Source organism: Mustelus asterias, chromosome 23 (genome assembly GCF_964213995.1).
Source record: "Mustelus asterias chromosome 23, sMusAst1.hap1.1, whole genome shotgun sequence".
Taxonomy (NCBI): Eukaryota; Metazoa; Chordata; class Chondrichthyes; order Carcharhiniformes; family Triakidae; genus Mustelus; species Mustelus asterias.
The window spans coordinates 34,452,318-34,475,411 of NC_135823.1; the positions used below are offsets into that span (position 1 = coordinate 34,452,318).

At 42.0% G+C, this 23,094-nt stretch overlaps 1 protein-coding gene across 2 annotated transcripts in view; it reads right to left on the minus strand.

Moving 5' to 3' along the window:
- Positions 1-2,536: 2,536 nt before the first annotated feature.
- The window catches only part of srebf1 (sterol regulatory element binding transcription factor 1), a 39,298-nt gene continuing 18,740 nt past the window's right edge, over positions 2,537-23,094 (minus strand). For both annotated transcript variants that reach the window (XM_078240233.1, XM_078240234.1), the window contains exons 8-19: positions 21,469-21,661; positions 18,329-18,510; positions 17,018-17,279; positions 15,658-15,824; positions 13,652-13,820; positions 13,025-13,133; positions 11,772-11,881; positions 11,144-11,276; positions 9,485-9,647; positions 6,753-6,938; positions 3,774-3,888; positions 2,537-3,122 (exon numbers count right to left, since the gene is read on the minus strand). In XM_078240233.1, coding sequence (XP_078096359.1) covers positions 2,902-3,122; positions 3,774-3,888; positions 6,753-6,938; positions 9,485-9,647; positions 11,144-11,276; positions 11,772-11,881; positions 13,025-13,133; positions 13,652-13,820; positions 15,658-15,824; positions 17,018-17,279; positions 18,329-18,510; positions 21,469-21,661 — 2,010 coding nt within the window. In that variant the 3' untranslated portion in view covers positions 2,537-2,901. The remainder of the gene's footprint in view (positions 3,123-3,773; positions 3,889-6,752; positions 6,939-9,484; positions 9,648-11,143; positions 11,277-11,771; positions 11,882-13,024; positions 13,134-13,651; positions 13,821-15,657; positions 15,825-17,017; positions 17,280-18,328; positions 18,511-21,468; positions 21,662-23,094) is intronic.

A 23,094-nucleotide genomic window follows, 5' to 3' on the forward strand; every position in this document is an offset into this window, starting at 1 on the left:
TAAAGGAATGGAAAGATATCAAGATACCTGAAATACGAAGAGGACACCAACAGATTGACTCTGTTTGTCAATGTATTTTCTCCCCCATTGAATCCTTGCTGCATTTTCTTTCCTGGGGGCTGGGTTGGTGGGGGGCGGGTAAATATTAATAGGTTCTGAATTTTTCTGAACTGCAAGACGCCTGTGTAAACACTGATAATTTAAGCTCCAAACCATCAATTGTCTTAATGTTGCTGTGTAGATAATCTTTTGCAGTGGGATCCAGGGGTGTTTTGCAAGGGAACTCAAGAGGACGGGGCAATGATACCAACCTGCAGTCTGCTATTAATTGATAACGGAAAACTTCATGGATGAGGAAAATCTAATTTGGTAAAATAGGTAATGAAATATGTTTTGAAACAAAGACACAGCTGATTGCCTTGACATGGGTTTTTTTTTAAAGTTTCATTTTATACAGTAGAAAAAGGGGGATACTCCAGTGTCTCCAAAGTACTGCAGGAGATTGACTGACACAGTGAGTATTCCCTTTATCACATTTGGCAGTGTTTGATTATTTTGAGTTTGCAAAATTAATTTTTGTAAATTTTTTTTAAACAATAAACATAAGGAGGCCATCAGACATCACCATAGAGACACTTGCCTATGTCAACCCTAGAAGTGAAAAGAGGAATTATTTTTCCTGCAATTATCAGTGCACCCAAGTGTGATAGAGATGATTATTGCAAATTAATGGAACCAGAGGTGTCTAGATAGTCTGATATCTACGGGGAAGAGACCCACAACTTTTAAGCTCCTTCTTTCAATGTGTAATGTAATGTACTGTACATGTACCTGTAATGCAATGCCACTTTTTAGGAATAAAAAGCAATCTAGCCTACTGGGATAATTGAACAGGTATTTGTAATTACTTTTCTCCTGTACATTTTGAGTTGCTGGATTAAGGAGTAGCACAGACCGGTACAAGAGACAATCTTGGCTTTTACTGGAAGTTTGAAGTTTCCTCTCCCAAAAGGCTGCTGGGGAAGTCGGTTAAAATATTTGCGATGGAGATCAATGGATTTTTGTTAAAGTTATTCGACTTTCTTTTGTTCCATATCCATTAAAGTACAGATCTGAGAGATCTATTTGAATGGTGGGAGCAGCTTATGGGGCTTCCTTATGTTCCAAATTTCCTTGATCACAATTCGGTGACTACTGCTGGGAATGAACAAGTATGAGTGTGAGGTGCAAGTGAGAACAGGCTTGGAATAGTTTATTGTCCTTATCAATAAGACTGCCCTCATTCATGACCAGGCTCAAACTAGCAGAATAAACTTTTGAAGGGAGGCTGCTGTCTCCAGTGGAACCATATTAAAGTACTTGGGGATGAGGGGAGTTCTAAAGAAATAGAACAGAAGAATAAGTTCCAATTTGGCAGAGCAGAAGTAGTAATATCTGTGCTACATTGAGCATTTTGGTGAACAGCAGCATGTTTCTTCTGACTCTTCCATTTTGTCACTGGCAAACATCAGTGCACAAATGGCACACCAGTTCCCAATTGAAATTAAAATCCAAAACAACAGTTATTCCATTCCCTTGAGCACGTAAATCTTGCAAGGCATTTTGGACAGCACTAACTCTTCACAGCCCTTGAAAGGGATGTGAACAGAAAGATAAAGGGGTTGTGGAAAAGAGCTAAGGAGAAGTGGCAAAGGCAGTTGTAGCATTTGATTATTCAGCAATGAAGAAAGGCTCTGTCCAGTTTCTTTAGAGAGGTAAATTAAGGATAGACATGATGCAACTTTTCAAAATATTGAAGGGAATTACTAATGTAGACATTGTTCAAAATTAAGAGAATCCAGGACTCTGATACCTGAAAGGGGGCAGAAATTTGAGGCTAGTACATTGTATTCTCAAGCCCACATTAAATAAAACTTTGCTTTTAAAATGACAAATTAAAATATTTTCTATTCTAATGGTCATCATCGCAGAATGATACAGCATGGAAGGCCATTAGGACCATCATGCCAGTCTTTCCTCTAGATTGCTCCAGTGAGGTAACTGTTATAGGTGATTTTAATTGGAGAGGGGCAAACACAACTTTGCACTGGCTTACAAACTGATCTTTAGTGACCCAACTTTAGACAGCTCATTTGAATATATGTAGCAAGAATAAGGTCTTCAAAAGGATACACATTACACACGCACGCAGTAGATGTACAGCCCAACTTTGGAGACCACCACATGTAAGAATGTTGTCATGATGTTGTAGTGATTTAACATCTTCTCCATTGTATCTCTGGACAGAACCCCAGTTTAATGCCTCATCCAGAGGACTGCAGTTCCACTAATATAGCATTCCTCAAGCAATGAACTCTGCTCAAAACCCAATAGGCAAGAGAGTGGCTGACTGAGCCAAACTAAAAATGAGCATGCTGCTTGCAATCTCCCCATCCCTCAAAACTGCGAACGAGGCAGAAACCTAGAGGGTTCTGAAAAGAATTGTGAAAGTGCTTGCAAACATTTTAGTGTAAAAAACACAAGGTTATATTTTGTTCATTTAATTCTTTCATTTGTGTTACTTTAATCATATAAAAGTATATTGCACAGAATACAGCCCAGAATGGCTTTATCATTGGTGCAGTATTACAAGGGAAGCTAAGCTTCTAGAGAGACAAGTGCTTTTAATTCTACAAAAATGAATTTGCTGCATTCCAACTTGTCTTTTTAAAAAAATTATAAATATTTTTATATGTACAGTTTTAAACTATGAAAATATGATTTTTATTTTGACCAAGTCATTATTTTAATATGAAATAAAAAGAGCTGTGCTGCTTCACCTGGGGGACGCACACATTCTATATACAGTCACAATGCTTCTGGAGGTGGGGGGGGGGGAATTAAAAACAAAATAGAAACATTTCAACTCGTGGTGACTGTGGTGCCGCTTCCCAGTTTCATGATCATTTGCTGGCAGTCGTGGAGAGTCCGTTTGTCGCCGATCTTTTCCAGTGTGCGGGCTGCCTCGGCCAGCATGCCGACACGCTGGCCTGGCGCAGACAGGAAGGTTGGGGGCAGGTAACGACATGCTAGCAGGAGAGCTTCGGCATGCTCCCGCCGACCTGGGTGTGTCTCAGCCTCACCTGTCAAACAGAAAAGGAAGTACAAAACTGAGCCAGTAGTCAAATTTGGGTGGGAGATCATAAAGTTTTCTTGATGGACAAATGAGCCATGCAGTGTACCGAGCCAGAGAGAGCAATAAAATTCCACCTTCAATTCCCATAGTAAGCCCAATTAGATATCAGCAGTGGTGGATTTCACTGTCCTCAGTGTTTCTTGACTACAGTACAGACAGAAATGGGAAGTCAGCAAGGTTTCCCTCCACTGATCACCATCCTCCTGGACCTCTGGCGAAACTGTGCTACTCCCAATATTTCATCGTTTTCCAACATGTGTCCAATCTCGCTTGTTAAAAAACAGCCAGGCTGCAGTGTTCAGGCTGGCAAAGAGTGAACAAGACAGATTCCCAGGCTGCAAATGCTGTGAGCGTCACCTTTAAGACCCATTGTGTAGAGTAACTTTTCTGAATATTTGACAGCCCAATAACTCAAGAGGCGGAACATCTAGTCCCAAAAAAAATCATGTCTTATGATATTTTTGTTCTGAGCCCCAACATTCATCTGTTTATGGTTTGCTGATTTCAAAGATGGAAATTAATTTTTTTGAAGACAGTTGTAATAAATTATATCAGACGATTACCCCAGAATGACTGCTCTCTAATTACTGTTACTTACCACCTTTAGGTACTGGGGTTGTGACCCGCCTCCTGAGGCTGCGGTCCAATAGCTGATGAGTACGGGTCGGACTGGCACCTGCCATTAACCTGGCTGTCGCTTCGTGTAGAAACACCTGAAAAATAAATTAAACTAAAACATTACGTTTTAGTCAAAATTATTATAATCCGCGCTCCTCTGAACATCACCATTCTGGTCCTCCTCAGCTCCAAATAACTCTCCTCTTGCCTCCTTGTCTTGCCTTTGGATTGAAATGAAGTCTTATTACACCACCTCTGATTCTAGCTCCCCCCCCCCTAGCGTCTTATTCAAGTGCTCCTTGCTCTTGCACTCTATGTACTCTGTAACGATAACTTTGATCTAACTATAAATTATAATTAAACTGAAGGAGCACTTGAATAAGACACTAAATAGACCTCACCTGGAGTATTGTGTACAGTTCTGGGCACCACACTTTAGGGAAGATGTGAACACATTGGAGAGAGTGCAGAAAAGGTTTACAAGCATCGATCCAGGGATGAGAAACTTCAGTTATGAGGATAGATTGGAGAAATTGGGACCACTCTCCTTGGAGACGAGGAGGCTAAGAGGAGATTTGATAAAGGTGTTCAAAATCATGAGAGGGCTGGACAGAGTAGATAGGGAGAAACTGTTCCCCTCGTAAAAGGATCAAGAACAAGAGGTCACAGATTTGAAGTGATTTGCAAAAGAACAAATGTGATGTGAAAAAAAAACTTTCTCCATACAGTGAGTGGTTTGGGTCTGGAATGCACTGCCTTGAAGTGTGGTCGAAACAGATTCAACCAAAGCATTCAAGTGGGCATTAGATGATTATTTTACTAGAAACAATGTGCAGGGACATGGGGGAAAAAGGCAGGAGAATGAGGCTAAGTCAATGCTCAGAGAGCTGGTGCAGAAGGTCTTCATTGCTGCTCCCTTAAAAGGCAACCTATTCTCAGAATTATTTCATCAACTCTTTAGAAATTATGTCTTTGCTATAATGAAAAATATTTGAGTATTAAGGCACAAAATTATTTTAAAAAAGGAACTTGCTCAATTTTTAAAATGGGTTGGAGAGAGGAAAGAGATGCCAAGCTTTCCCTCAACATTATTTACCTGGAACATACTTCCCTCCCAGCGGATGGTATGGGCCTAGCCACTGCCTCCATCTCACTACCTGACAACTGTCTGAGGCTGAATAAGACTGTTTGCAACCTGCGCCGTATACATCCCCAGGATGAGCTTGTGACCACATAACAGTTCCACCCCCAATATTTCCTGACTCCACCCTGCTTCAGCTCATCTTCTGTTCAAATCCCCATCTATGCCTCTGTTACTTCTATTCCCTTAAGAGTGCTATTCCTTCTAAGAGTGCAGAGGAGATTTACCAGGATGCTGCCTGGTTTGGAGGGTAGGTCTTATGAGGAAAGGCTGAGGGAGCGAGGGCTGTTCTCTCTGGAGCGGAGGAGGCTGAGGGGAGACTTAATAGAGGTTTATAAAATGATGAAGGGGATAGATAGAGTGAACGTTCAAAGACTATTTCCTCGGGTGGATGGAGCTATTACAAGGGGGCATAACTATAGGGTGCATGGTGGGAGATATAGGAAGGATATCAGAGGTAGGTTCTTTATGCAGAGAGTGGTTGGGGTGTGGAATGGACTGCCTGCAGTGATAGTGGAGTCAGACACTTTAGGAACATTTAAGCGGTTATTGGATAGGCACATGGAGCACACCAGGATGATAGGGAGTGGGATGGCTTGATCTTGGTTTCAGATAAAGCTCGGCACAACATCGTGGGCCGAAGGGCCTGCTCTGTGCTGTACTGTTCTATGTTCTGTTCTATTCCAATGCACTCCTGGTTGGCTTCCCACATTCTACCTTCGCACAAGAGTGAATTAATAAACTCTGCTTCCCCTGTCCTTACTCACACCAAATCTCATTCACCTATCACCCTTGTGAGCGATGACCTACATTATCTCCTCGTCAAGCAACTAGATTTTAAAATCTGCATCCTTGTTTTCAAATCCCTTCACAGCCTTGTCCAACCCATCTTTGCAATCTCCTCCAACTCCACAATTCTCACAGCTATCTGCACTCATTTAATTCTGGCCTTTCGAGCATCCCCGATTTTAACTGCTCTACCATTGGTAACCTTTCCTCAGCCCTAAATTCTGGAATCCCTCCCTAAACCACTCAGCCCCTTTCCTCCTTTAAGAAGCTCCTTAAAATCTACCTCTTTGATCATGTTTTTGGCTGTCTGAGCCTTATAAGGCGAGTGTCAAATTTTGCTATAAAATGCTCCTGTGAAGCACCTTGTGTGTCTTATTATGTTAAAGACGTTATATAAATAGGAGCTGATCTCAAAGTCTCCAAGTGTTTCATATTACATTACTTTCAAAATGTAGTTATTGTTCAGCAAGGTAAACAAATTTGATAGAAATTTTATGAACAACAAGATCTCACAATCAGCATAGGAAATGAGAGATGACTGTTTTGGCTTAAGGAGGAGGGTGTGCCAGGACACTGGGAGAATTTCCCTCTCCTTCACAGTCAAAACACCTTTGACATCAACCTGAACAGATAGATGAGGCCTCAGTTTAACATCTCACCCAGAAGTTGGCAGCTTTGACAATGTAGCATTCTCAATGAAGTGTTGTCAAGATATTTTCCATTCAAGTGGGACATTAACCTACCAACCTACTGATACAGGGCCGAGTGCCTCCAACTGAGCATTGCCATTGGTACTCTGGAATAGGCTTCTTAGGATGCCTCTCCCTCTGAATTTCCTCCAGTCCGTAACATTTCACTTTCACCAAGTATTTCTCCCCTAATTGCCACAACCAAGATCAGTAACTCGTGCAGTGAAAAATCATTGCTCACAGTCCACAACTGCATGAGAGAATCCAGCTCCACTCCTTCTCATTTGCAAAAGCCCCTCAAAAATCAATCCCTCCAATCCCCACCTCAAAACCTACTTACTCTTCGGAGGGCCGGTCTGAAAGTCTGGGACAGCTTCCTGAGGCTGCTAAGATCCTGTTGAAAGCCTCTCAGCTCTAAGGGGGATGCCTGGTGCATGCAGTTCACAGGTTGACTCATGTTGATCTGTTGCTGCCACATACTGGTTCTGGTGATGAGCAAGAGATCACACAGCAAGAGCTGTACTGCCTGTAAAGGGAATAAATAATCTCAGTCACACAATTTCTTTGCTGCTCCGATATCTGAAACAACGAGACTATCTTAATGCTCCGTAATTATTTAGTTATGGTTCCTAGATAATCAGCCCCATATATTTGCACAACGTTTTAGTTTACAGCTGTTTTCCTCAAAACGTCTTTTAGTCAATGAATGTGACCATTTTCAGCACGATCCCAAAGCCCAACAGGTAAAAGAAGCTGTTGAGTTAGGGGCACATCACAGGGTAGTGAGGACACAAAGTTGCAGCTATAATTCTCCACATGCAAGCTGTCTATTTCAGTTAGTCGATAACCAACAGAATGGGCACGGAAAAGAGATGAAAGAACAGTGTAAAAGAGAGAAAAAGACACATTTTAACAGGATGGGAGAGTGGGAGGAAGAGAGAAGCACATGGGGTGAAGTGGGGGGGGGAGAAGAGAGAAAGAGAGAGAGAGAGAGCGCTTAATAACTGTAGAAGAAAACCACTCAAGACAATACATCTCAATCACCACACACGGGTCAGCTCAGATTCTAAGGTTTGCTGCTTTTCCTCTCAAGACGGTGTGTGGAACAGGTGTCAGGGTCTGGCTCTGTATTGCATTGCAGGTGCATTGCACATCAAGGACACATGCAATGCAACTACAATGCACCACAGCTGCAGCCATTCATCTTGTCGTGGATCGATGAAGCAAAATAAAACGCACTGAGCTATTTGACCATTGTTAAATGGATTCTACATCTTGGCGTTTTCCTTCTCTCTCCCTTTGTTCAACATATTTGCGAGGAACAAAGCTGCATTATTACCACAGAATGCAAGATACAGAAGTGTGATTGTAAATGTCTCTTGGTTTTGACTGCATACCTCTGCCAGTTTTGATTCTCTCGTGTTTATAGTTATTTTCTATCCTAAGGGGCAAAGCTTTTCCCGGTCAGTGGAGAAAGCACAGTTGATCTGGATTACATTCCAACAGATAGCAATACAAGTGGAAGTATTTAAAACAAAACTTACTACCCTCTCCCACACTTCAGATGAACTGAAAGGAACCGTAACCATTGGTTCAGTATTGAGCTTTACAGATTAGGAAAGTCTCAGGTTTATACTCTGGCCAAGTTAACTGATCTCAGCTGCAAAAAGCATGGGGGGGGGGGGGGGTGGGTGCTATGTTCGACTTTGATCACATCCTCTGCTGGTTATACATATGGATGTCATGGTGAGGACAGGATGAGAGGTGTACTGTGATGTCCCATTATACTTGAACAGCCTGTTGATACTTGTCTTTGCTTACACCTGGACAGTGACTACGGACTATGCATTAAGAAGGCAAAAGTACCCGTGGAATCAAATTCAGCATATGCCAGGATCTTTAGCCAGAAAAAAATAGCACGTGGCACATGGGGAGGTTGAAGAACACACTTGCCTGAAAACCACTGACTCCAAATATACAAAAATAGAATCCAAAGCATACTATACTCCAAGGAATGCAAGCAACTGCCGAACTTCCTCATCCTATATATAAAACACACTGCCTCTTGAACCTCTGTCAGAATTTTTATTTGAGCCTAGGTAATGTTTAACTGCAACAAAGACATTAAACTGGGGATGGGGAAGGAGGGGATTGGAAAGACAGTTATCTACAAACATTGAATTAAGAGACTTCATTTTCCAGTGGAGTGCTCTTGTGGCTGTCACGGCATTTCTGGATTATTATAGGCATCTTGGCACGGCTTTAAAAAGCACAGAACCTCAGCTCCTGGGTGGCATGGATATACTGCACCAATATTTCTAGGCAGACACCTCCTGTTGAGATTCAATTTCCTCCCCTCTCCCTGCCCATCAATGTCTTTGTTCCATCTATACCCAGATAAAATGTGCTCTCATCATACAGACTGCAGAAATACTTCAGAGGAAAGTGAAGGCAGCTTTACAAAAAATTGCACAAGATATTTTGGAATAAGTATGTTATACTGCACTATTCCCACACTAAACACTCTAACACTTTCCTGCCTAAACTCATCAGTAGACAAAGAACACTCACTCTCTCATGACAACTGTAAGCTGTTTGAAGGTTGCAATGGAAAGGTGCTGAACAGAGGTTGCAGTATCTACCAGCAGGAAGGAGGGTAGATTGCTATGCTGAGTCACACCTAAACGATCTCCAATACTACTTGGCAGCCAGCTTGGTAGCAGCCTGTACAGGGAAAAGTATATACAGATAGGTAGAAGGCAGCTTACTCCAAATAACTCCCAAATGAATAAGACTTAAAAACACAAAAATGTTAATCATTTACTAGGTTGCTTGAAGAAATCAGTTTATTTTTTGGGCCGGGGTGTTAATTAAAGAGAAAATTGATAAGTATATCACAATGTCAAGAGGATGTTTAGGTAGCATACAGAAAAGTTATTGCAAGGTTCCACCAACCCTCATATTTCTTCTGTTCATCAGAATGAAGAACGTAAACACTAGAAAGAGTAATTTCTCCATCGTTATTGTAATCACCCTATGTCAAGCACACCAAGATTCCAAGACTATCCTTACCTTGTCGATACTGTTGCTGCTGGGAGATGCCATATTTAGACTGTCCCTCAGGTATCCACTGGCTTTCTCACAGTGCACAAGGCTCATCTGACTGCTGTCCTGTTTACCCAGCATGGCACGAATGCCCTTGAATGCAAATAACGCCGCTTTTGGTAACTGGCTCCTGCAAGAGATTAGCACTTAAGAATCAGGCAACATTCTCCAAAGGAGCCAGTGACTAATAATGCAGATGGGTGCATACTGGAGATGGCACATCACATGTCTGTCCAGCTTGTGTGGCTAACCTATGAAAAGTGCACAGTTTATACACAGTTACAAGCTACATGCCTTGAACAAGATTAACATGATGGTTGCTACCTCCTCTGCAATCAATTAGGGCCTTTATCAATTAAAAGGTGATACATATCCCACTGCTGAAAGGGACACCACTAATAAACTAACGAAAAAAGTGTAAAACTTTCAAAGAAAACTTAACAAATCAAATTAAAATAAGATTCTCTAATGTGATGTGCTCCAGTTGCTAGGGAATGGAACTGCCCCTTTTAATTCAACCACTGGTTTAGTCGTTTAAAAGGAAGCAAGTGTCCTTTGTCAAAGAGACAGTATTAATGGACTGCAAGAAAGGGCAAAAACTTTGACAGGAAACTTAGCTACACAAATAAGATGACAGTCCCAGGAGTGAAATGGTGGTTTCTAATTGTGTGGGAAATAATTGCAATCAATAAATTTCCTTTCTCCACTTGTACCATGATGTATCTTGTGTTATAAAGCTGGACAACTCTCCTAATGTATTGAACAAAAATGTCCATGTAGTTACCAAGTGGCTTCAAGAATGAAACAGAAGCAGTTTTAAAGATAATTATCATTGGGGTCGGCACGGTAGCACAGTGGTTAGCACTGCGGCTTCACAGCTCCAGGGACCTGGGTTCGATTCCCGGCTTGGGTCACTGTCTGTGTGGAGTTTGCACATTCTCCTCGTGTCTGCGTGGGTTTCCTCCGGGTGCTCCGGTTTCCTCCCACAGTCCAAAGATGTGCGGGTTAGGTTGATTGGCCATGCTAAAAATTGCGCTTAGTGTCCTGAGATGCGTAGGTTAGAGGGATTAGTGGGTAAATGTGTGGGGATATGGGGGAAGGGCCTGGGCGGGATTGTGGTCGGTGCAGACTCGATGGGCCGAGTGGCCTCTTTCTGTACTGTAGGGTTTCTATGATTTCTATGATTGTTGGTTGGCAGTTTAATTGTAAACGAGGTGATGATCTGCTAGAATTTAGACCATATTCCAAAGAGACCATGGGTGAGTATTTTCTTCCCATTCTCAACCAATTTGAGAGAACAGGCAATTCCGCTCAGTAATACTGAATTTCTGACACGCGAGGACATTTCTACAGCTATAATGTTGGAGATCCACTCAGTGGTAGAAACCTAGTACTACAGGTTTCTATATACAAACTTAATTAAATGCCTTTGGTGCAGCATAGTTTGTCCTGATTCAGACCCATTTCGGGGCCTAGATCTTTAAACTTGTGGGACTGTGAAGCATTAAATGCATCAGTTTAGCTTACTTGGTAATAGCCTTAGTTAAAACAACATGCTTTAAGATCTTTAGGGTGGATGTAATTTAAGAAGAATTATACGGAGAGATTTTAGGCAGTGACACTCACTCTGTCGTATGCAGGGTCTTCGGCATGTATTCCACCACTGGGTAAAGTCGTTCTGCTGCCTCATCATCGCCCTGCAGCCAGTTGATAGCAACAACAATCATGGAGGCCCACCACTTAGCTACTGGATCGGTGCCTACACATGCAATGAAGAGACAGCATTAAAATCATTCAAAACCAGCACAGCAGAGTCTGGTGTGGTGTGGCACTATGCCATATAAACCAAAGGATACCAGGTTTAATATAATTCTGCATGGAGTTATCTAATCTCAGACCAGCAATGATAGGGATGCAACAACTGTCATCAATGCATAGTCTTGGAATGTGGCCAGAAAATAAATTCAAGTGTTTTCCAATGCCTTCTCCTGCTGGAAGATGTAATGTGTACAGACTATGTGCAAGGCCAAGATCAGACACAGGCTTTGGTGCTGTTCAATGTTAAAAGAGGCTGCTAATATTAACCATCCAGACTCACACATGACCCATAGCCTGTCAGACAAAGCAGCAGTGTAACTGGAGTGACACTATCCTGGCGTGTATGGTTTGGTACTACACTAGGTGAAATGGAATTTTAATTAGTCTGGTGACATTCAAAGATGCAACATATGATTTCGAAGGTGTGCAGTCTAACCTGTAACAGTTGTCATGCTGGAGCTGATAGCACAGGTCTGCGTTGTAATTGCAGCAGCATCAGAGCAATCGTTCAGCAGCTGTAAGTATTCGAGAGCATCTGAGAATTCACTGTGACAGAGAGTTGGGGGGAAAACAATAAACATCTTGCTGTATTTTGCAATAACATTTACCTTAATAGACACAAGATTACTATATTACTGGATAACAAAGATTTGACATAGATGTATATAAAACTGAGTAGATCAGAATCTTAGAATCCTTACAGTGCAGAGGGAGGCCATTCAGCCCATCAAGTCTGCACCGAGTCTCTGAAAGAGCACCTTGTCCAGGTCCACCCTGCCCATTTAACATGGCTAATCTACCCAACCTAAAAATCTTTATAGACACTAGAGGACAATCCAGCATGTCCAATCCATTCAACCTGCATATCTTTGGACTGTGGGAGGAAACTGGAGCACCCAGAGGAAACCCATACAGACACAGGGAGAATGTGCAAACTCCACACAGTCACCCAAGACCGAAATTAAACTCAGGCCCCTGTGAGGCAGCAGAGCTAATACCACTGTGCCACCGTGTCGCCCTTAGCAACATGGCAATTATCTAATGGGTACAAGGAATTTCACATCACTAAAACAGTATTACTATCTGTTATTTATTATCTCCCTGACTGAGTGGACAAGAAGACAACATCCTTTTCTTTGCCTGCACATGCTACAAAGTCTCAGTGTCCATATTGTATCTGCAACAAGATTCAAACTCTGACAGCAAAACTCCAAAAGGGTTTATACCAAAACCAAACAGAATGTACAGACATAAAACAAACAATGTTTAGTTGGAGGTACAAACCTCCCCTATGTCTCAGCTATGTCTCCCTTATGTTAAAGAAATGGGAGTTAAGCCACAGTGAACAGGAATTGCTGCGTTGAATTTGCTGATCTCAGCTAGACTGATAAGGCAGATAAAGAGGGCCAGAATAGGTCTCCGCACCCCGAGGTTAGGAACACTCCTACGGAGGTGTCCAGGTACTCAGCCTCCCAGCAGATGTACGAAGGCACTGACTTTGTTTGGTAAATGGTTCTAATACCGCTAGCAGCTCTCTGCTACCTTGTCCATTCCCCATGCATGGGCCAAATCAATGCACATTGAAAGGCAGTTTGGCCAGAAATCCATTTACTAAACTCTACTGCAGCTTACTAAATATAAGAAATTAATGAGATGCACATTGAAAATAAATTACATGAGGTCGCTCACCCTCCCTCTCCCGTCACTGGCTTGCTGTTCTCTGGTTTGGCAATGCAATACAATGCTTTCTCCAGTAGATGTTCACGGAAAGCCTGTGTCACCTGAGCCAACGGATCGACTAGAAGAGAAAAATAAATAACTTTACACATTTAATAACACAATAACCAATGGCTGATACTTCAAAGGATTGTTGGTAGCAAACTTTTGCTCATCATGGACAAAACCTTCAATCACCCTTTGTAATCACCGTCCCCCGGACAGTCATTCCTTTTGTATTGATATTTACTCTGCAAGGGGCTTTGGGTCATTCTCTAGGTTAATGGCACTGCATGACTGCAAGTTGCTGTTGTTACTAATTCAAATCTGGCATTTCCAGAGTTTAATATTTGTCCTCACCTCTTTCACAGTTTTAATTCTGATGTTCCTTTCTTGTCTCTGATACCAAATTAAACATGATATGACAGTGTGTTTTATAAAACACAAAATGATGGATTTATCAAGCAGGTCAGGCAGCATCTGTGAAACCTGGTGAAAGGTCACGACCAGAAACATTAACTCCGGTCTCTCCCTCTGCTGAGATACTGCCTGATCAGAGTACTTCCAGCATTTTCTGTTTTTATTTAACAAATGGATTACCTGAGTTTCCAGCAATACTGTAAATGCTGTCTTTAGGAGTGCTTTTTACAATCCAGTCTTCGTCAACAAAGAATCTATGGCCTAGAGGGTGGCACAGCCACTTCATTGCAGGTGGTATGGTACCACTTTGGGACAGGCAGATTTGTCTGGCACTGCTCAGGAAGAAGCGCTGCAATGGAATGGTAAATACAAACTTTAAATAAGGGTAAAAATAATGAATCAGCAAAACAGAAAATAACCTCCCTCAACACCAGTTAAGTTTGAATAAAATGCTGAGTTAGCTGGTCTCTGCCAGACAGTGACAAGGGAAAAAATCAATCAAAATTCCCGCTCCTGATCACTATCCAGTAAAATCAGCTGCAAGGTGACCTTGTTTGGATAAGGCAGCTCTCAGCTATCAAGTGCTGCTTTACCACCCTATGGAGTAGCCTCTCGGCACCTCCTATTTGGGCTGATTCATTAAATGTTTGTGTCTTTAGAAATGCACACCCCATTAGAGGTCAGTGCCCTAAATGGGGACACAAGAAAATGTGAAGTGTTGAGCTACACAAGAAGCTGTTGTGTACCTAATATATCTCTCCATATTAGACTCCACAACACTAAACCAGCAGGGAGCATTTAATGAGGAGTGAAACCTTCCAATCTCTTTGTAATTATGATTATTTCTTTAACAGTTTACTGAAGAACTCTACAGGGAACCATTTGCTGCATTCCTGTCACAGAACCACTTTTTGGAAAGCAGAACGATGTCTTTGTTAAATTCCTCACCTACTGCTAAGTTCCTAACATCAGCCAGAGAAGCCTGGAGCAGCCAGGGAGACCCAGAGCAGAGGGCAGGAGTTGGGAAACATGTTAGGAAGAGGTGGAATTAGATAGGCATCTTTACTCCACCTTGCAAGTCCCATGGCATTTATCCATTGATAAGGATTGGTTATGGTCTGGGAGCAAGTCTCTCCATCACTTATTTACAGAAAGTGGGGCTGCGATGGGGATGAAGAAATGGCTGTGCACCTGATAGAATGGTAGATAATTAACATAAACCTCTTCTAAAACATTAAATAGATATCATGGAAAAATAAGAGCTTCTACTTTTAACAGAAAACCCACAATGCTTGCAGAAATATTAACTAACAGGTAGGAAATCTCAACCATTACTCTGCAAATAGAACAGAACCTCTACCATCACAATCTATGTTGTGAAGTGTACACATGCACTGACAGCTGTACCAGATGGATGAAGACAAGGTTATTCATGCTTCCTTGCTAGTGTTTTGGTTTATTTCCCCGATTTGTTGCTCTACTGCTATTCTCCAACTGTAGCTCATACTTATTTTCTTCACATTCGCTGTTTTGCAGTGCATGTGAGAGAACCCATGTGTCATATCATTCCTCTTCAAAACGTTTTACATGGAATGGATTAATCTGAAGTGCAGAGGCTGCACGTACACATGTATATGTGGCAAGCATTTTGCGTAGTGATACCGATTTAAACTTGAGTTGTCAGATCCATATTCTGCATTTCTGGATTCCGTTACACACTTATTTTTTTTAAATGCCACTTTCAGGTTGTTTCGCATTTGAAAGACAAAAGGTAGGCTAAGTTTTGGCTGGAAGCCTTAAAAAATACATCAGCCACAGAAAGATCACTGGGTCTTTTCTTGCATCGTCATTGAGGTAAATACCTAATATTTAGCCGAATATCACATTTAACTATAACATTTTTAAAAAGATTATGAATAGTAAATGATAGCACAGATCCTCCGTAATGCAGCTTTTCCCACGTCCCCTTCTTCAGCGCTCTGTCGGAAGGTAGGTCTGACATGCAGGTATACATATACAGGAACTGTGGCTGGTATTCCCTTCCGTCTAGGCCAGAGTTTCCTCACTCAATCCAGCTAACTCATGGGAATCAAGCCTGGGACTTTATTTCCCCCAAGATAAGACTTTATTTCAATTCCAACAGGCTTGTTTTAGAGACAAGAAAAACACAATTATTACCTACTCACCGTCATGAAGTGAAGCCTCCTGTGTAAGCTGGTTTTGATCCGGATTGCTGCTGCCACGTACATCTCTGCCATGGTAGCAACAGAGACAGTATCTCCTGCACACTCAGCAAGGTTCACTGCACTCAGAGCCATGTTAATTGCAGACAAGTGGCTACCACCCAGTTTGCCTATAAATTATAGGGGAGAAAACAGCCATCAATAAGAAATCCACGTTTGTGAATGAAGTAATACAGAAGAAACAACTAAAAAAGATCACAAAAAAAAAAACAAGTTCCAGTGTAATTGAGGCAGATGGTCCAGGCCCTCCAATACAATGCTTTACTCTGGAGGCTAATCATTAGTCTGCTTCAGACACCTCATCTCTGACCAATAAAGCCAATAGTAGCTGGCAATCACTTTCTTCTTTAGGCCCTGGTGTTACATATGGAAAGGGAGCAGATAATCCATTCGTAAATCATCTTTTCAATGGCAAAATCTCACTTAAATGAATTACCCCCTTGTCCCAGCTATGCTTTAGCCATGTGGCTATGTTCCATTTTAAAAAAATGAAAATTACTGTTGCAACATGGACATCAATATCCCTTTTGAAATTTTGTAATCCTCTACAGACTATCAGTTAATATAGTTTCATTGTAAATTGGTCAGTTTCATTTCTCGACGCTTAAAGAAAGTAGTTTATGTTGGGGTATGGTTCGACAAAGTGCTCTGATACACCTAGAATGAGCGAATGTAAGTGAGTGAGCCCTAAGAGGCTATTTATCTTTGAGTGGACTTGCTCTTGGCCTCACTAACATTGGAGTTACATCCATCAAGAGCCATAGCCAGGCTGATATTTTTATCCTTTGCAACTTAAGAACACACTTGATAGTTCATCGACCCACTGAACTATCAGACCAGATGTAGGCCTATCCCTCCTGCCCGGTGACTCCAATGAGGGCAATTATAGAATCAATTCTATTGCAATCCAGGGTAACTTCACTACAAACAGCAGGAGGAGGAGGAGGTGGGGCAGAGGTAATTTTAAATTAACTTGCAACTTTTCTAGTGCCACCGACATCAGGAGACAGTTTGTAACATTGTTACTTCAGGACTCTGTAGTGCAGGAATAGTGCTATTACCCGTCTAATCTCGATGTTATCTAAAACCTTTGTGAACGGATGCAGCACCCAGTGAAGCAAACTAGTTGTCAGTTCCACTCTCTCGTGTTGTGCTGAACTACTGAAGCTGTCTGGTTGTTAACTGATTGCAACACGAATTGCAGAGACTAACCAAGGGCAACACTGTTTTTTTAAAAATTACTATCCACAAGATGCAAACATTGCTGCTTCAAAAGGCTTTCAATTTGACAGCGAACACACACCGGTCATATGGAGCTGCTGCAGCTTGTGATAGACCAGCGCTGCATCCCGCGTGCTCTTCCTCATGTCATCCTTCAGTTCCTTGTTCTGCCTGAAGCCTCCAGCCCTTGCTGCGAACCAGCGGCCGACCCACAGCCGCTGTAGGATGTGCCGGATGACATTCCACATCAGGCTGCAGGCAAAGTCCAAGTTAGATGTAGGCAAAGGGCGCCCCAACGCCTTCAAACAGGTCCAGAGGTTCTGGGAAGCTTGAGCAAAATCTCCCTGACAAAAAGAAAATAAATGAGGAAAACATACTTTCCATTGAGATTGCAAAACATTAACTTTCCCTTTTGAAGAAGAAAATCTATAACTTTCTCCTCATCTCCACTGAAACTAGTGGATTTTGCTGACACGCAGTTTCACAGGTGCTGGAATAAACATTCCTCACAGTTGAACAAATACATCTAGTATGCAGGCCAGTCACCTATAGATGGGATCACGGCAGCGGTGGATTCGAGCCTCATGCTGTACCTGTAACACACCCTTTCCAGCACATGGAACTCTGGACTGCAATCAGGAGCAGAAAGGCGAGCTGATTTTCTCTCTGTAAACCAGAGGTGCAGAGGCCCCACTGTTGCAACTTATAAATCTTTATTACTGGGTGACGTATGAAACAGCTAACTGCACTTACTTTACATTGCGAGTTAAACAAAGGCAATCAACCTTAGCAACTTTAGAAAACACAGCAAAATAGATGAGCGATCACAATGAAGTTTGCAACTGCATGGGAGTTGTCTACGAGTCACGAATCCTTGGATATTGAGTTCTTTTGAAGCAAGATATGGATAGGAATACATGGTCAACATATGAAGTTTTTATAATGCCCACAAATTTCCTCAGACCTGCCTAAAGCCATAGTATAGGAGAGAGATACTGTTGCCATCACAGGCTATTTGTTTGGTCTGATGCGCATCCATGGGGTAAAATTAGCTGCTGAAAGTTTGGGAAATGATTCAAGACAACCATTCTTCACAGAAAACATTGCTGGTGGCAATTAAGCAATGATAAAGCTATACGTAGGAGCAAGGCCAACAACCTGATAAAGCAAATGGGAATAGCAGAATTACCTTGGTGTGGAGCTTTGGAGAACCACACTTGAAAATGTTATTCTTTTCGACTTATGTCAACATTGTGATTTTTAGTTAAATTCACAATCATGTTCCGGAGAACAGAAAGTAGTCAATGTTAAATCCGTACTCTGTGATTAAGCAATTTCACCAGAAAAGGTCATATTAAACCAAAATTATTTATCCAGAGTAAATCATTCTTACCCTTGCCAGGTCCAGATCAGCCTGCTTGCGATGCCTCCAGAACAAGACAGATGATTCTGAGTGCAGCCGAGTAACGGGTTCACCGTACACAAAGATCTTAACAAATATGAGCAGGACAATTAGCCCGTTAAGTAACCAGAGGACCAATGTTGGCCAGATCCAACCAAACCAGCTCGAAGTGTCTGCCAGGAAGAAAAGAACAGAAAAAATGATTTGCTGGGCAGTGGGGTTACTTCCAAGAGTAGTAACTTAAGGTGTCACTCGACAAAAAAAAACAAAGGATCATTTAGCCGATTAAAGCAACTGCTTTGATGAAGGAGAATGTATCCCATCACGTTCTTTATTGTAAAGGGGATGGAATATAAAAGTAGTTTTGCTCCAGTTGGTAAAACCACATCCTGAATACTGTGTACAGTCTTGGTCTCCCTACTTAAGGAAGGATACAATTGCATTGAAGCAGTTCAGAGAAGTTCACTCAACTGATTCCTGGGATGAAGGGGTTATCTTATGAAGAAAGGTTGAACAGATTGTTTCCATTGTAGTTGAGAATGAGAGTTGATCTTATTGAAACATAAGTCTGAGGTCACATACCAACCAGCTCAAGAATAGCTTCTTCCCTGCTGCCATCAGCTTTTGAACCTTGCATTAATATGATCTTTCTCTATACCCTCGCTCTGACTGCAGCACTACATTCTGCACTCTCTAATTTCCTTCTCTATGAACAGTATGCTTTGTCTGTATAGTGCACAAGAAACAATACTTCTCACTATATGCTAATACATATGACAATCATAAAATCTATCAATATAGGATCCTAAGGAGACTGGACAGGGTGGAGCTGAGGGGAAGCTTCCCTTGTGAGTAACTAGAACAAGAGGACGCAATTAAAAATAAGGGCTCTCCTATTTAAGATGGAGAAATTTTCTCTCAGAAGAGGAATTTTAGTCTGTGGAATTTTCTTCCCTCGAGAGCAGTGGAGACAGGATCAATGAAGTCGAGTTAGATTAATTCTTGGTCGACAAGAGAGTCAATGGATGTAAGGGATGGATGGAAAAATAGAGTTGTGGCCACATTCAGATCAGCTATGATCTTAACGAATGACAGAGCAGGCTCGATGGACCGAATGTCCTTACTCCTACTTCTAATTTGCATGTTCATATGTGTGTAACTCCTTTATTTAGTAATGTTCCCTTGGATACATATAGCTATTTCTCTTCTTACAATCTCCAGAGACAAATAGCCACCAATCCAAAATACAAGCTTCATATCGGTGCTGTATTCAGTATTGTGCAGGTTCTTCACCTACATTTTATTTTAAATTTATTCTTTCATGGATGCGGACTATGCTGGCTAGGCCAGCATTTATTGCCCAATCCTAATTACCATGGAGAAGTTGGTGATGAGCTCCCTTCTTGAATTGCTGCAGTCCGTGTTGTGTAGGTACACCCACAGTGCTGTACGGGAGGAAATTCCAGGATTTTCATCCAGTGACAGTGAAGGAATGGCAATATAGTTTCAAATCAGGATGATGTGTGATTGGGGGGAACTTGCAGGTGGTGGTGTCCCCATGCATCTGCTGCCCCTGTCCTTCTAGGTGGTAGAAGTCACAGGTTTGGAGAGTGATGCTGAAGGAGCTGCAGCAAATTGCTTCTGTGCATCTTGTAGATAGTACACACTGCTCCCATTGTGCGCTGGTGGTGGAGGGTGTAAATATTTAAGCTGGTGGATGGGGTGCCAATGAAGCAGACTGCTTGGTCCTGGATGTCGTCAAATTTATTTAGTGTTGTCGGAGCCACACTAAGCCAGGCAAGTGTAGAGTATTCCATCACACTCCTGACTTGCGTCTTGTAGATGGTGGACAGGCTTTGGGGAGTCAGAAGGCGAGTTACTAGTCGCAGAATTCCTAACCTCTCACTTTCTCTTGCGGCCACAGTATTTATATAGCTATCTAGTTCAGTTTCTGGTTAATGGTGATAGTGAGGAATGTCATGATGGTTAGATTCTCTCTTGTTGGAGATGGTCACTGTCTTGCACTTGTGTGGCATGAATGTTACTTGCCACCTATCAGTCAGTCCAAGAGAAGCTGCAAGTGGACTGCTTCAGTATGTGAGGAGTAATGAATGATGCTGAAAATCATGCAATCATCAGCGAACATCCCCACTTATGACCTTTATGATGGAGAGATCGTCATTGACAAAGCAGCTGAAGATGGTTGGGCTGAGGACACTACCAGGGGAATTCCTGCAGAGATATCTTCGGATAGGTTTAACAATCACCAAGCCAATTTTGGGACCTTGTCTGATGGGAGATGTTGTGAGAGAAGCCATCCTATTTATGATGCTGTGGCTTGGCTGGAGGAGCTCCACTGCCAAAAACAAATTGTCCTAACACGAATTACATGGTTTCCTTTTTGATGGGGCTATTTATACGGCAAAGTAGAACAAACATCAGATCAGACAGTCCTCAAAATGGTCAGTGTTCACAGCTCCTCTAAAATAGTTTTCAGAGAAAACATAGCCCCGAGATAGTGTATGCAAAGCCACAGCTGATTAACGGTGTAGAGACGAACTGTTTATCTTAGTGGGATTGCAGACGATTCTGGGCACAATCTGATCACCAACTGTCCCCTATGATCTCTTAAAAATCCCCTGCAGTCCTGTTTGTATGGTGCACCTGGAACCACTCACTGACTCCATTCATCCAATTTTTCACTCACATTCCCAGCACATCTGGCCTCATATTCACTTGTTTTCTCATTTCAGTGCTTAATGGAATCTCAGCTGGATGCACCTTTAGATCAGGAAGTTTACTTTGTAGGGTGAGGCACAAATTATTTTCAGCTTGATTCCAAAATAAATACCCACACACACACACAAACCATATTTACCGCTCTGATTCAGATACAAGCGTGTGTTTTCTCAGATATTATACTACAAATTAGCCATAGCTCTGAATAAAACAAGACCACCAATTTCTCATTTTATGGCTTGCATTTGGATCCACAGGTTCTGTTTGAACTTTGCTGCTTTGCCTGGCCATTTCTTTTTTAAACATGCAAGCTTAGACTGTGAAACTGTACAAAACCTCAGAATAGGTCCTTTCATATTTTCATTATCTCATTTTCTCATTCAGATACCTACCTTCTGTAGAAATCCCCAACATGTTTCTGCCAGCCCCGTGATATTCTTGACTCTCCACAGAACTGCCGATGTCCATCAAGAATGCCAGAGGGTTAAAGGAAAGGCAAAGGAACATAAAGGTACACAGCACCATCCTGGATCGATCCAACATGCCAACACTGGTTGGCAGTGGCTGCTCTTGTTTAACGGACACCTAGGGTCAATAGGTTGCATTGTCAGTTCAAAATGCAAATCAGACTAATCATTTCTCTGATGCACACTCTCAAGATAGCATTCCAAGATAAGAAGAAAGTTCAGAGCAAGAAAAGGTCTTTCGATTATTAAATTCCCATTTTCCACAGACCCTGTATAATCCACACCATCGTGGACTATACTGTATGCAATTATAATTGCCTCACATCTTCAGGGACCTGGTTTCAATTCCGGTCTTGGGTGACTGTCTGTCTGGAGTTTGCACATTCTCCCCATGTCTGCATGGGTTTCCTCTGCATGCTCCTGTTTCCTCCCACAGTCCAAAGATGTGCAGGTTAGGTGGATTGGCCATGCTAACTTGTCCCTTAGTGGCCCAAGATGTGGATTAGCCATGGTAAATGTGTGGGGTTATGGGGATAGAGTGGAGGAGAGGGCCTGGGTAAGATACTCTGTCAGAGAGTCAGCGTAGGCTCGATGGGCCAAATGGCCTCTTCTGCACTGTAGGGATTCTATGATAATCTCCAATACAAATAGTCCCAAATCCCAAAAGTTGTCAAGTAAACTAGAAATATCATCCATTTTCATTAATCAGCCCCGGTCTGCTAGCCGGTACAGGCAAATTTAGAATAACCCTCAGCAAGAGGAGATGTCTCAAAAATATTAAGAACATTCATTATGTCACTAACCGGTTCAGTATCTTCCTGGTAACATTTGTATGTCATGTTATACAAGTTCAAGGTAGTCAGGCTTATACTTTACAGCTACGCAAATAACCACTGTTTTGTGAATAAACTGACTAAAATAGTTCATATTTCTTGGCTTTTAAAAAACAAAAGTCAGTTTTCCGATAACCCCTGAATAAATGAATCAAAATGGCTATACAATTTGGCAGTGCTCACAATGGCTGAACAATGGCATAAAAAGTACTCTCCAGCTACAACAACCACCTAAAGAGATTATGATTACAGTATTCACTACCAGTTGACAGGATGCAGTTGGTCCGTTCTCAGATCTTTTAAAGTCAGACTATGAGCAGACATTCTCTCACCCTGACAGAATTTTGCACATCCCCTCAGAGATCCCAAAGCGTTTCACAGCCAATGAATTACTTTTGAAGTGTAGTCACTGCTGTTATGTAGACAAATGCTGCAGGCATTTTGTTCACCACTAAGTCCCAGAAACATCAATGAAATATTTCACAAGTTCACAGAATCGTTGCAGTGCAGAAGGCGGCCATTCAGCCCATCACCTTTGCACTGGTTAATTTCCATATTCCAGAAGGAACGTTTCAAGCCTCGCACCTTTTTTAAAAAAAATTACCCGGAAGCGTGGGAAGCCTATAGTTCCCCACTTTCTCCATGATACACTTCGGCCAATCAGCACTCTTTTCCCCTGTATTATAAATTGTTGTGATAGTTTGAAATTTGGCATTCT